The sequence below is a fragment of the Agelaius tricolor genome, unplaced genomic scaffold (assembly GCF_023055355.1).
Source record: "Agelaius tricolor isolate 1412-34295 unplaced genomic scaffold, bAgeTri1.0.p SCAF_31, whole genome shotgun sequence".
Taxonomy (NCBI): domain Eukaryota; kingdom Metazoa; phylum Chordata; class Aves; order Passeriformes; family Icteridae; genus Agelaius; species Agelaius tricolor.
The window spans coordinates 4826562-4840153 of NW_027269291.1; the positions used below are offsets into that span (position 1 = coordinate 4826562).

At 47.1% G+C, this 13592-nt stretch overlaps 1 protein-coding gene across 6 annotated transcripts in view; it reads left to right on the forward strand.

Annotated features, from left to right (window-relative positions):
- Nucleotides 1-13592, forward strand: part of GPATCH8 (G-patch domain containing 8) — a 54578-nt gene that overhangs the window by 36023 nt on the left and 4963 nt on the right. For all 6 annotated transcript variants that reach the window (XM_071450828.1, XM_071450834.1, XM_071450831.1 and 3 more), the window contains 2 exons: nt 3966-4109; nt 13310-13440. In XM_071450828.1, coding sequence (XP_071306929.1) covers nt 3966-4109; nt 13310-13440 — 275 coding nt within the window. The remainder of the gene's footprint in view (nt 1-3965; nt 4110-13309; nt 13441-13592) is intronic.

A 13592-nucleotide genomic window follows, 5' to 3' on the forward strand; every position in this document is an offset into this window, starting at 1 on the left:
GGTGATTTATATTTTAACACACTGGTTATTCACTTCCTGGCATCAACCTTCCTGCTTGTTTGGCTGCTGAGGAGCCCCAGGACAGCAGCAGGGCTTTCTCCATGTGCTTTGCTCCTGCTCTGGAAGGAGCGGGCCTGGGGTGAGCAGGACATGTCCTTCCCTACACCCAGGGCTGCCAGATTTTTCGAGTGAGCCTGCCAGGTCAGGACAAAACCTGCAGGTGTAGAGGGGCAGTTACCAGCTGGGGGAGGAGCTCTTTTGTTGTACTGAGTGAGGAGTGAGCAGTTCATTGGGATGTTATTGCATAAATCCTGCTTGCTTTGGAAGGGTAGGACATGACTCCAGCTTGGAGAAATCGATGGACTGGAGCTCTTTGGAAGAATTGTTCAGGCAGCATTAAAAAAAAGATAAATTCTGTATTTCTATGTGATTTACAAAACCTGTGGGGTTATTTTGTAAGCCAGGGGCTGATAAAAATGAGCTGTTGAGTGTGACATGCAGGAGCATTTTTGGATTAGCTGTCACCAGGTTCTCTATGGAGACATGGTCTCTGCTCATCCTTTAATCCACTCTTCTGCTTCCCAGCCCTGCAGTCCATCAGCTCTGAGGAAAGCCTGCTTGTTCAATTGTCCAGAGATTTGGGGAGTACCAGGATTGAGGAAGAGCCCAAGACATCCAAATGAAGTGTCAGTCTTGCATAAATTTTAATTATTTGAGAAATAATGGGAAAGTAGTTTCAATGCCATTAAAATTAAACAAAACCTCACCAAATCTAAAATTCCATTTCCCCAGCTGAACAGTTAACTCTTCAGGCAGTTTGTTCAGCTATGAAAATTTATAGCCTCCTCTCCTCTTTATTTTTTTTTTTTTCTTGAGCCCTCGACTTGCTTGGGAAGTGAACTGCAGGTGTTGGGGTACCCAGGGGGCTGTGGATTTCCCATCCCTGGGAAGGTTGGATGGGGCTTGGAGCAGCCTGGTCTAGTGGGAGGTGTCCCTGCCCAGGCAGTGGGACTGGCTGAGCTTTAAGGTCCCTCCCAACCAAAATCATTTTGTGATCCTGGAGTTCTTGAGTTTACAATCATCTTTCCCAACACAGCCCAAGCTCTCTTGCTGAGACTCTTTTCCTTCCCTCATCCAGCACAGGTTTTTTCAGGAGCTCTGGAGCAGTAGCAGTCTCTCCCAGCTCCAGTGGGTTTTTATAAGCTCAGTTCATCCTTATCCCCTTGCATTTTGGTATTAATCTGTGCAAAATCTCTACAGCCATTACTTTTTGCTGCTCCACAGGAGTCCATTATGTAAGTGCCAATGGCAGTGCATCCTGATCAGCCATTCAGGGAGCCTCAGAGAATTTCAGATAACTCTGCAGCCAAGAAGTGTGCTTTAATTCCCTTCTTTTGTATAAATTCTGATCACTCAAATGGCTGGGTTTCATTGTTTAGCCACAGGATACTTGCTCAAAAAAACCTACACATGGCACAGGAAGCTTGTCTGGGATTCAGAGGAACTTTCAACGTCCGTGTTCTGTGGAGCTCACGCTGCTCTGTTTTCCTTTCTTGTCTTCCTGGGGACCTGCCTCAGGCTCAAAACTCCAGATTTGTTGATGTTTTTCTTTTTTTTTTTTTCCTTGTCAAGGGCATCTGGTAATTGATGGAAGCAGGAAGTTGCTTCCTTTTTTATGTAGAAGTGAACAGTGCTTGAAATTGAAAACAATCCCAAACATGAGCACTAACATCTTTTAGATTTTTTTTTCCTCTCCTTGGGTGTTGAATTTTTTTAATATAAATTTTATATAATACAAAACACGCTCAGTAATGTTATTTTAATGCCATTTTGATGTGGTAACTAGGAGATAAACCATATTGCCTTGAACAAGATCTGAAATTCAAAGGAAAAACCTTTCAAAGTTGTCTGTCTTAAATGTTTGCAGCCTCCTCTTGCTGAGGAAGGAAGCTTCCCATAGGAGATTGTATTGAAGATGGAAAAAAAGATCCTTAAGTGCTTTTTCTCTAATGTTAGGCTGTTTTTTTATATAATTTCTCTTTATTCCAGTTGAAATGCCTATGGTCAATGGTTATATGGGGAGTGCTGCAGTGAGTACAGTGGGCTTTGTGATGAAGCATTTGTAGCTGATTTTGAGTAAAACCTTCCACCTCCTCAGGGTAAACCTTCCCCAGAGAGCTCGTGAAGAGTGGTGATGTTTTATTAATTCTGCTGGGGGGTTGTAATTGATATCGCCTGGCAAAAGGGAACAGCTGCCTAACCCTGAGGTTGCTGTGTCCCAGCATCAGGTGTGTCTCGGAGCCCCCCAGGTGTGCAGCAGCCCTGGGGACAGCACAGGCTCCTTCCACACCTGGATTTCCAGCCAGTGAAGCCACCTGAGGGACTGGGATTTCCCCAGTCCCACAGCTCAGTACATATTCAAAAGCTGGAACAAAAGAGGGAAGGATGTGGCTGTTGCCAGGTGAGACACCTCATCTCTGCCTGAGGTTTGGTTTTCCACCTGTGCAGGTGTTCAGTTGTAGAAGGGGAAAGACCCTCTCAGCACCCCAGGGCTGTTACCCCTCCCTCACTCCCATTTAATGCAGCTCCCTGTGCCCACTGCAGTGTGCTGAGCCCAGCCTGAGGGACTGGGAGTTCTGCTCCTGGGAATATTTCACTGGAGTGGATTGGGCTCAGCAGGCTCTGAAGGGTAATTCCCAGCCAGAGCCATGTTCCTCCCTCCTCAATTCAGGCAGCCAAGCCAAGATCAAGCAGACATCTCTTAGCACTCCAAATGGAGCAGTGTCAGCTTCAGAGGTGTAAGGTTCTGTTCCCAAGGCAGGGATCCTCCCAGGTTTGATGCCAGTGATGCTCTCTGGGTTAGCTCAAGGCTTTGAACCTCTCCTTGGAGCACAGACAATCCAGGAGGCTCCCCTGAGGCAGAGCTGCCTCACCCCATCAGCGCTTGTTTGGAGCAGTCTTCTTTTAGTGCTCCTTCTGCTATGACCAGGGGGTGTTCAGTCTTTGTGGGGCCCTTCCAGCACAGAATATTCTGTGATTCTGGCTAACAAATAGCACTGAGGTTGGCAGCTTTGCAAAGTTCTGGAATCCTACCTGTGAATTTGCAAAGGCTGCTCAGCTTGGTAAGCTGGGTTCAATAAGGCCAAGTGCTGGGACCTGCATTTGAGTCACAGCAACCCCATGGCAGGTTCCAGGTGGGGGCAAAGTGACTGAAAAGCTGCACAGAACCTGGAGGTGCTGGTCAGCAGAGGCTGGACACGAGCCCAGGTGTGCCCAGGTGGGCAAGAGGCCATTGGCACCTGTCCCAGGACTGGGGTGGCAGCAGGACCGGGGCAGTGACTGTCCCCTGAGCTGGCACTGCTGAGGGATATCCAGTGCTGTGTCCAGTTCTGGGCATCTCATGATAAGAAGGACACTGAGGGGCTGGAGAGTGCCCAGAACAGAGCTGGGAAGGGTCTGGAGCCCCAGGAGGGGCTGAGGGAGCTGGGCAGGGGCTGAGCCTGGAGCAAAGGAGGCTCAGGGGGCCCTTGTGGCTCTGCACAGCTCCTGCCAGGAGGGCACAGCCGGGGGGGCCGGGCTGTGCTCCAGGGAACAGGGACAGGAGCAGAGGGAACGGCCTCAGGCTGGGCCAGGGCAGCTCAGGGTGGGCACAGCAGGAATTTCCCCATGGAAAGGGGGGTCAGGCCTTGGAATGCCGGGAGGGTTGGAGTGCCCAGCCCTGCAGGTGTCCCAGGAAGGCCTGGATGTGGCACTCAGAAACTGGGCTGGGGACAAATTGGGCATTGGGCACAGGTTGGACCCAGTGATCTTGGAGGTGTTTTCCAACCTCAGTGATCCTGTAATAAATATAATCAATGTACACAAAGTTTTTATTAAGCACTATTTTTCCTTTAAGGACTAACGCATCATCTTCCAGGCTGTTCTACAGGATGCTTAACAGAAGCAATTTTTTGTTAATTTTTCAGGATTATGTTGATAAAGAAAAGGCCATTGCCAAGGCTTTGGAGGACCTCAGAGCAAACTTCTACTGTGAACTCTGTGACAAGCAGTATCAGAAGCACCAGGAGTTTGACAACCACATAAACTCCTATGACCATGCTCACAAGCAGGTAACCTGTTGTAGACAGCACAGTTCATCCATTTTTTTGTTCATTGTGGTGGTCTTGTTTGTGGTTAATACCTGGAGTTTCCCTGGTGTATCTGTTTTCCTTACTGGTCCTGGAATAGGTGTTTTATGTCTCTGGGTAAGATTTTTATGCCCACCATTCATTTAAGAACACAAAACAACAGAAGAACCCCAAGCCCCACTCCATGGGTGGCATCAAGGAGCCCCATTTCTCAAAGACCCAGGGGCAGGGATAAAACTGAGGGATGAAACTGTGCTGGTGTAAAACTGAGGAGAGTACACCTGGAGGTGGATGGCTCCCAACTTGCTTTGGTAGAGCTTTGGGGAGTGATGGTTCCCCAGATTTTATTACCTGAGTCTGTGTTCTGTGGAGTTACTGAAAACAGACTAGAAAATAATGGGCTGTATCAAAGGAATCCTAAGAAAGGAGCACTTCCCAATTCTGTAATTCTCAAGGGAAGGTGGGTTCAGAGTGGAGCTGGCTTTTTTCCCAAGCTAGGAATGTACTGTAGTGTCTGCAGGGTGTTTCATGCTGCACAGTAAGTAATGGAAGTTCTTGTGTTAGCCTGATCTGTTTGACCATTTAAGCTGCTAAATGAGATGTAACTGCACAGCAGATAGCAGTGTTGGGCTCCTCCAGGGCTGGAAGGGCTCAGAGGAGGGGTTTGATGTTCCTAGTCATAAATTCTAACAACACAATCATCAAAATGCTGGTAACTCGTGGAGGATGTGCTGCAGAGCTTGCAAAATAGCAGTGAAAACAGCTTAAAAACAAGAATGTGGCTGTAGAGTATGATTTTTGTTTGTGTGTATTAAGTGTAGAATATGACAGAGAATCTGCTTTGAACTAAGGGAGTCTGGTCAGGAGTTCTCATGTCAGGGCAGTCGGGCTCTGTGAAGAGGAATGGTTTGGTAGAATCAAGAGCAGAAATTCATTTTTTCCTTTGGTTATTGGGCAGAGGGGTGGTTTTGGCCAAGCTCAGTCGTGACACCTGAGAGCAGAGAACTTCCTTGGAAGGTCTCCATCAGTTTGGCTGAAACCCAAGTGCAGTGACCTGCATTTATGTGGGAGGTGGCAGGACCTGTTTGTGTCACATTCTTGGTGTGCTGACACCATGGGATTCCGTGAGCTGCTGGAGCACTGACACGAGCCTGGCCAGGCTCTGAGCTCTTCCAGCAGCTGCAGATGCTGTGGAGGAGGAAACCAACCTGTGGAAAGCAGTAAAAGGAGTCATCAGCAGGAGTGGCCTGAGAGAAAAATATCTTGTGTGCACACAGGGTGGGGTCATCTCATCAGGAGAAAGAACTTGGGGGCTGCTCGGTACTGCTGATTATTTTGAGAGGAATTATGTTCTTGGATAATTCCATCTATTGCAGTCACTTCAGGCAGGCTTTGGAGAAAATGAGCCTCCAAACTCTGGCTGCATCACCCAGCATTAATTTCTAGTTACAGAGGGATTTAAACAAAGAAGCAATCATGCTTTGCTTAGGGAAAAAAATTGCTTGTCCAGCTTTGTCGGGCTGAAATGTGTGTGACCCCGCTGGGTCAGCGTTCAGGGAGTGAACTTGAAACCCCTGAGACAGAATGAAGTGAATTTGCATAAGGAACTTTATCTCTGCTGTGCTTCCTCCTGCTCCAGGGAGGCTCACACCCAGCAGTCCAGCCTGAATTTTAAAATAGTTAAAAAATAAAATAAGCTGTGCTTTTGATAATTTGCACATTGATGTTTTATAGTTTTTCTCTTTGGAGAAGAAGGTGAGGTTATAGAAAGGTGAGCCTAAAGTTTTTGAGGGAAAACATGAACTTTTCCCTAAAAGTAGGCCATCAGTTGGCTTTCTTGGAAAGAAAGGCCATTACAGTATCTTAGTTACAACAACCCAGCTTGGTATACATCATCTGCAAGATTTTGTTGTCTCAGTGGTAATTTTTGAGGCAACAGAGCTCGTTTTTGCTTTTTTCTTGGCTCAGTTTCCACAGCATTTTTGCTTTTAAGTATTTTTAGTTCCACATCCCGCTGACGTTGAAGTGTTTGGTTATCCCTCTGTGGCTCTGCAAGCATTAGGCTGTCCCTGTAAATAGATGTTCCATCCTCAGATCCCTTTCCACTCCCGAGTTATAAAGACACTGTCTTGTATTCCAGGAAGGAACTCGGGATTATTGCCCAACAGGGATGATAGGTAAGTGTATTGATCCCAACCGGATGAATTTTGGACCCACCAAAATTGTGTCAACACCAAACAATTAAAGGGGAGGTTTATTCTCTTTACTTCCTGCCTGTCCTGGTTTCATAGACTATTTGGCTACATCTGAATCAACCTCAACACCAAGTTTCTCCAAAAGGCAGCATTTCCTTACCTGGGAAAAGATCCTTGCATTTATTCTCCCAAACCACTGGCATGTTGTAGCTGTTGTGTTGGAAGTGTGCAGTGTTGTTCTGGAGCTGGTTTTAATTAGGTTGATATTTGATGAGAAGTGCAGCTGTTCTAAGGAGCAGTCACCCTCTGGTCAGCACATGGCCTGTCCCTCTCAGGGGACTGCAGGCAGCTGGAGTGGGTGCAGGTGGCCCTGCAGGAGGGACAATAAGCTCAGTTCTCTCACACACCCTGCAGTGAGCAGCTGGAAAAGGCTGATCTCACAACTTCTTGTACTGCTGCTGATGTCTTTAATGCTGGTTTTTTACCTCTAGGATTTTAATTTAGGAGGCCTGGTAGGTTATGAAGGGCCCCACTCCTGACGATGCCCAGTCCTGACAGTCAGCAGAGTAATAATTAATAATAATTGACAGGGATAAGGTGGCAAATGTAGAAAGAAAACTCCTGCAGCTGCGAAGGAACTTGGGTGGTGAAGCTGGAGCCAGTGTATATCCCTGGAAGTGTTCAGGGCCAGGTTGGACAGGACTTGGAGTAACGTGGGATGGTGCAGGGTGTCCCTGCCCATGGCAGGGGGTGGAACAAGGTAATCTTTAGATCTTTTCTAAGCCAAACCAGTCTGTGATTTTTGTGCTGCTCTCCTGCAGATCCACAATGTCCTGACCCTTGGCAGCTCCCACAGTCCTAGAACACTCTGGATTCAGTGGGAATGTGTCCTTAAGGCATTACACCTGTGAGGGCTCTTTATTTGCTTTGGGGTTTTGACATTAAGATAAAGACCTCATGTTAGATTTGTGTAAAGAGGAGTGTGAGCCCCTTGTCTGGGTTGTGCCCAGTCTGTGTGTTCCTGTCAAATAAACCTGGATGTGCAGGGCCCAGCACCTGAAGCAGCCTGCAGAGTTATGGTTGGAATTACCTTGTGTGTAAGTTATGTAGCATTTACAGTCAGCTTTACTGTGGGGGGTTTTTAACAATCCAAGAACTTGGAGAATCTCCCACCATCACCTCGTTCTGCTCGTGTGCCTTCTGAGGGCTCGAGCTGTTTACTGAGTCACTGACCCAACAGAATCAAAACATTCCCCTTCTGCATTGCCTGTGAAAAACAAACGTGTTCTGAGTGAACCTGTGCCAGGTTCCCTGGGAGAACACAAACCAGCACTGAAATGCAGATTTTATGTAGCTGTTTTTTCTCCTAAGTACGTGGTGTTTTGGAGGTGTAGGTGATTAATTCTGCCTAGATTCTCTTTGTAAAAGGGCAAAGGGAGTGTATTTCATAAAGAAGTTCTTTGGGAAAGAGGGTGGAACTCAGAACTGAAAGTAGAGATGTGCAGTTCTCTTTGTGCCCTAATTAGCTGCATCTTTGCTTCTCATGCTGAGGGGGAGGGATCTGTTCAAGCACAATAAAATTACCAAGACAGTCACTGCTGGGGTTGAGGAATACTCTGAATGCAAACCCTGAACTTTGTGTTTTGGGGAGACTTGAGATTCCCAAACCTTGGGCCTCCAAGCACAACTTGAATGGAGAAGACTGAGGAGGGAATCCCTGAGGTGCTTGGTGTTACAGGGGAGGTTCTTCTGCTCCAGAAATGCTTTGCCCTCAGAAAACCCACCAGTTACCAAAAAAGGGGCTGCAGGAGAACTGGAGAGGGACTTTGGACAAGGGCATGGAGTCATAAACCAGAAGGGAATGGATTTAACTGAAGAGGGAGTAGGTTTGGGTTAGAGATGATGAGGAAGTTCTCCCCAGTGAGGGTGGGCAGGCCCTGGCACAGGGTGCCCAGAGCAGCTGGGGCTGCCCCTGGATCCCTGGCAGTGTCCAAGGCCAGGTGGGACGGGGCTTGGAGCAGCCTGGGCTAGTGGAAGGTGTCCCTGCCATGGCAGGGGTGAAACCGGACGGGCTTTAAGGCCCCTTCCAACCCAACCCATTCTATATTTTTCCTAACCCACCTAAGAAAAATATTGATTCCTTCTAGGCAGGAAATTAAGATGAAATAAAGCAGCATTTGCAGGCCATTTCCCCTCTGTTCTTTTCACTTCATTTATAAGCGTGCAAAGAATGTTGATGACCAAAGATAAGCCAGGCTTGTGTTCCCACTTCAGGAAAATGATCAAGGTTCCCATCCTTTGAGCTTCTGTTTCATGGTGTTGTTCAGTCCCAAAAGCTTTTGGGGCAAAGAATCAAGCAGACATCAAAAAGTTTAGAAAGCAAGAAATCTGCTGGCACAGAATGAAAAGTACATTATTATTATTATTTTATTTAATGTGGGTTGGCAGAGAGACATGAGAACAATGGCAAGGGAGGAGGGGGCTCTGATGTCATGGGTGCTGCCTCCTGCCTCGAGCCCCAGAGGTGGATCTGCTTTGACCAATCTCAGTGTGAGGTTTGGCATGAAAGTCTCACATCTTCAGGTCTGGTGACAGTGCTTTTGTCTTGTGAGAATAACAGGGGCTCTTTCTGCTCTGCACTTTCAGGCAAAGAATGTCTCTCAGTGGGCCTCAGTTCAGTGATGCTGTGTGGCTTTGTCAGGTTAAATGGAGAAAATCCAAAATCCATTTGTTGCTGGTCCTGAGCCTGTAAAGCTCTGCACCCCAGCTGGGTTCTGGGGAAGTCTTACCTGGTACCATCTCATCAGCAAAATCTGGGGTGTGCTGAGTTTCCTCATGGCCCTGAGGCTGCCAGAGCTCCAGGAGTGCTTGGACAGCCCTCCCAGGGTGGGGTTGCTGGGTGTCTGTGCAGGGCCAGGGGTGGGACTGGATGATCCTTAGGACATCCTGTGATGATCCAGTGATTTTCCTGTTGCAGCAGTTCCTGACTCTTGCTCACCCCCCTGGACTTCCCCCCTTTGCTGAGCCTGGGTTGGGCTCTCAGGAGCTTTCCAGCAGTGCTGTGGTGCAGCTGGTTGAAGCTGATTTGTGAGAATTGGAAGGTGCTGGTGGTGTTTGCCACTTTGGCCTCTCCTGAGGCATGCAGGGATTGGGAGATAATCCAGCACTGTGGCTCTCTGTGCTGCAGAGCAGAGGCAGCTGCAGATTTGATACCAAACCTGCTCCTTAGGAACTCAATTTGCACTCCTGTGGAAATGCAGAGACCATTTTGGAATTTTGTTAGGAAAACTTAAAATACAATTCTTTGTTCCAAAGCTGAGGGAGGTGGCAGCTATTAATAGAGGCCAGGAAGGCTGGAGGTAGTGAACTACTGCCTACAGCATGTGGAAATGTGGAGAAATTTTATGTAAGTGCTGGTGATTTGTGTCACTGCTGGTCACTGCAGTGTAGCCATTCTGACAGCTGAAGTAATAAACCAGCAAAATATTCCTTGGCTTTATGGTCCCCATGCTCCTGCAGTTGGAAAGGGTGTTGCTGCTTGGATAAACTGCTATTTCCTTAGAAAACACACTGCCCAGGGAGAAAAAAATGCCCCTTAATTTTGAAATCTTGTAATAACATGAAGCATGTGTTTGATTTAATACAGGTTTGGCTCTAATCCTGTTGAAAAAAAAATCATTGTCCTGCTAAGCACAATGGGAAGACTTTAAAAGGGAGGATTCACCCCAAAAGTCTGAGTTCCCAGGGCTCCTTGTGGAGGGGAGAAGCTCCCTGAGGGTGGTTGAGTTAAATCCTTGTTGGAATTTCTCCATGGTGCTGGGGAAGGGGCAGTTCCATGCACCTCCAGCCTCACTCACACCCACACATATGCTGTGGTCCAAAAAGTCATTTAGAGGTTTTTGGAGGATTAGAATAACACTCTCCTCAGATTAGATGGAAATTTCTTTAGTGTAAGTTCAGCTTAAATATCTGTTTGGTTCAAATTACTAAATATCTGTTTAGTTCAGATGATTTCCTGGGCAGGCTGAGACCTGGAAGTGTGTGAGCAGCATTTCAGTGCTCCTTGTGCTCCCTTCACCTGGTGAAATTATCTTTGGATTGCTCCTTCCCAGTCAGGACTGGGGCGCAGGGTGGGCATGGCTGTAGTGATCTGGTTATCCACTCTGAGGGGATGAATCCCTGGATTCAGTGACATATTTGAAACACTGAGGGGAGAGTTACAGGTTATTTTGAAAAGTTCTGGGTATTTTTCGTTCTTGCAGCAGGTTGTTCTTACAGATGAGCAGTGTGGGCTCCTGTTTTCCCCCCTTTCCCTCCCCCAGGATGCATTTAGGGAAGGAAATGCAGTCCAGGCAGGTCTCTTGCACACCTGGAGTCATTTCTGGCTATAGATCTGTTGGTTTAGGTCAGTCTAAGAAGCTGAGCTATGTTCTGTTCAGTATTTTGCATTTCCAAGGAGCTGGCACAGTGCATTTGTGAACTTTTCTATCCTGTATTCCCCAGCAAGACTCTTTTTCCTCCTGATTCCTGTGTGACAAAAAGAAACTCAGCCTTGAGATCTCTTGGTCCTTTGAAAACCAGACGAACTCTTCCCCCATTTTAGAAGTACCAAATTCTCAGCAGTCTTGACACCAGGGCCAGTGGTTTGTCAGCCTCAAGGGCCCAGGTTTGGGTGCAGCTGGGAGTTGCTGTGGTGCATATTCTGGATTACAGTGCTTTGGGGTAGTTCATTTGCTTCACACCTCTAAATTTGAAGTGTTGAGAGTGGGAGGTTTGGGGGAGCAGAGACACACAAAGGTCAGCATTTAATAATGGGCATTTAATTCTGTCTGCATTCAAATTGCCATGTAATGGAGGCAGGAGAGCCTGGGGCCAGCTGCATGTTCCCAACAGCTCTGAGCCCAGTTTGTGTCCTGGGGGGTGATCAGGACCATGCCTGGGGCACAGGGGGCTCTGAGTGCACCATTGCACCTTCCTCTGGGGAGGAAAAGGTCACAGTTCATGTCTGGTGTAAATAGCTGGGTCATACTTTTTTCCAAATGGGTGAGTGATCTCGAGACTTGGCATCAGCCCCCATTAAATAGTTTTGTCAGCTGTTGGTGGCTGTAACTTCCCAGAGCATTTCAGACACACTTTCAAAATCAGCATGAAAAAGCTGATAGCATTGCTCAGTCCATCTATTTTATTATTTTTTTTCCTTCCTCTTGGAAAAAAATTTCCTCCTCAACATTTAACATACACCACAAAACCCTTGAGCCCTTTAGTTGTCCTGGTGAAAGTAGCTCTGCTGTTCCAGGTGGGATCATGGCTGTGTCCGTGCGTGTCCGTGTGTCCCTGCTGCAGACCCCGGCTCCTCCCGTGCCCCTGCTCTGTAGAGTAGCTGGCACACTCCCCCACAGCTCTCTAGTCATGCTTGCTTGTTGGTTTTTTGGTTTTCTTTTCCTCTCTTCCACTCTTGTTATATTTTTACTTTCTTTTTTTCTTTGTGATGTGACGTTTTCAGCTGATGTATTGAAAGCAAACCCTTCTAATTTGGGAGTCCAGATCACAAGAGTGAGTTTCTTTCTACTGGTGTCTGTAATTGTATCTTTTCTGTGTGTCCTCCCCTCTGATTTTGGTAACAATCAACCACATTTAGTAAATACAATTAGGTAAGAGAATCCTCTGTCTTGTCCAATCTCTCCCTTTTTCACAAAGCAATGTTCTCTTTACATTGGGCCAGCTTAATTCCTCTAATTTGAGCTTTGGGTTGGTTTCCAGCTCCACTGTTTCTGTGTGTGGCAGTCTGACTCTGCTCCAGGAAAGAGGCAGAGTCAGCCAGCCAGAAGTATTTAGAATTCACCAGTGATTTGTACATCCTGTACAAGAATTGTTCCAAAGTGACTCCTGCTCTGAGTCTCGTTAGTCTCCCAGGCCCTGCATGAAATGCCTGAAGAACATGAAACTTTTTCCAAAAGCTGAGTACAGGATGCGTTCTGGAACTGGGCCCTTTGAAAGGGTTTTGAATTGTGCACTTAAAAAGAAAAACATTTAGTCTCTTTAGGATGGTAGAGGTCTGTCTTTGTTGCTTTCTGTTACTTAAACTTCTGTAGAGCACTCTAAAAAAGTGTTGTGAATATCCACATATATTCCAAGAAAAACCAGCAGCCTCTTCTCCTAGTGCTGTGAGACAAGGACTTTCCAAAATGTTCTGAAGTCTTGGATGTTTATTTTCTGTTAGAAATGGCTACCTAGACTTCCTCAGTGGTATTAGGATGTTTGAAATTCCTTGGGATTGGGTTTGCTCCCTCATGATAAGATTTCTGGGGAACTTGGTGCTTCTCCCCCCCACAAAGTATTCAACCCTGAGAAACCCTTCTGCCTTTAGAGCAGTTTGTTTCTTGACCCTCTCAGAACTACTGTCAGGAAAACAAGTAACTGGTTGTGGTGTATGTTGTACTCTGGGTTTGCTTATGAAATCATTTGCATGGGATTTTTGGCTCCTTCTCCAATGTAATGGTACATTGCTTTTGTCAGATGTCATTCCTGGGTAGCTCTGGCACCAGCTAATCCCTCCTGTCCTTTGGCCCATGCTTTTGACTCGTGTCATGCACTGTTTGTCAAGTACATCTGCACGCTGCAAGAGCAGCAAAGTAAACGATCCTTCTTCTTTTCCCCTTTTCCTTCCAGAATTTGCTTGTTGCTTCGAAATCAGCTTTATTGTCCATGCTAAAGAAAACCAGTAGTGTTGATTGGAAAGGGGTATACACAGAACTTGAAGTCATAGCCAAAAGTGACCACCAGTTGTCTTTTCCTTCAGCTGCTGGGAGGATGGCAGTGTGCTCCGTGGGCTTTGTTGAGCTAAGATGCTGTTGCTCCATCCTGGCTCAAGAAATGTCCCTGGGGAGGGGCTTGACACCGCAATTTCCAGTGCTACAGCAAAGAGCTGCTCTTGGACAAACCACAAACAGCTTTGATCTGATCCATCCCTGCTTTCTTTTGCCTCAGAGGTTGAAGGATCTCAAGCAAAGGGAATTTGCTCGCAATGTCTCGTCGAGATCCCGGAAGGATGAGCGGAAGCAGGAGAAGGCCCTGCGGCGCCTGCACGAGCTGGCAGAGCAGAGGAGGCAGCCTGAGTGGTGAGTCTGGGGGGTCCCCAGCACCCCTGGCCTGGGCTGGCATTCCTGCTCTGGGATACTGCACAGGCTTTGAGGGCAAAGCCTCACACTGCTGTGCTTTTGGTAGGAGTGAATTCACTAAACTTGATCATAAAGAGCATTCCCAAGTTGCT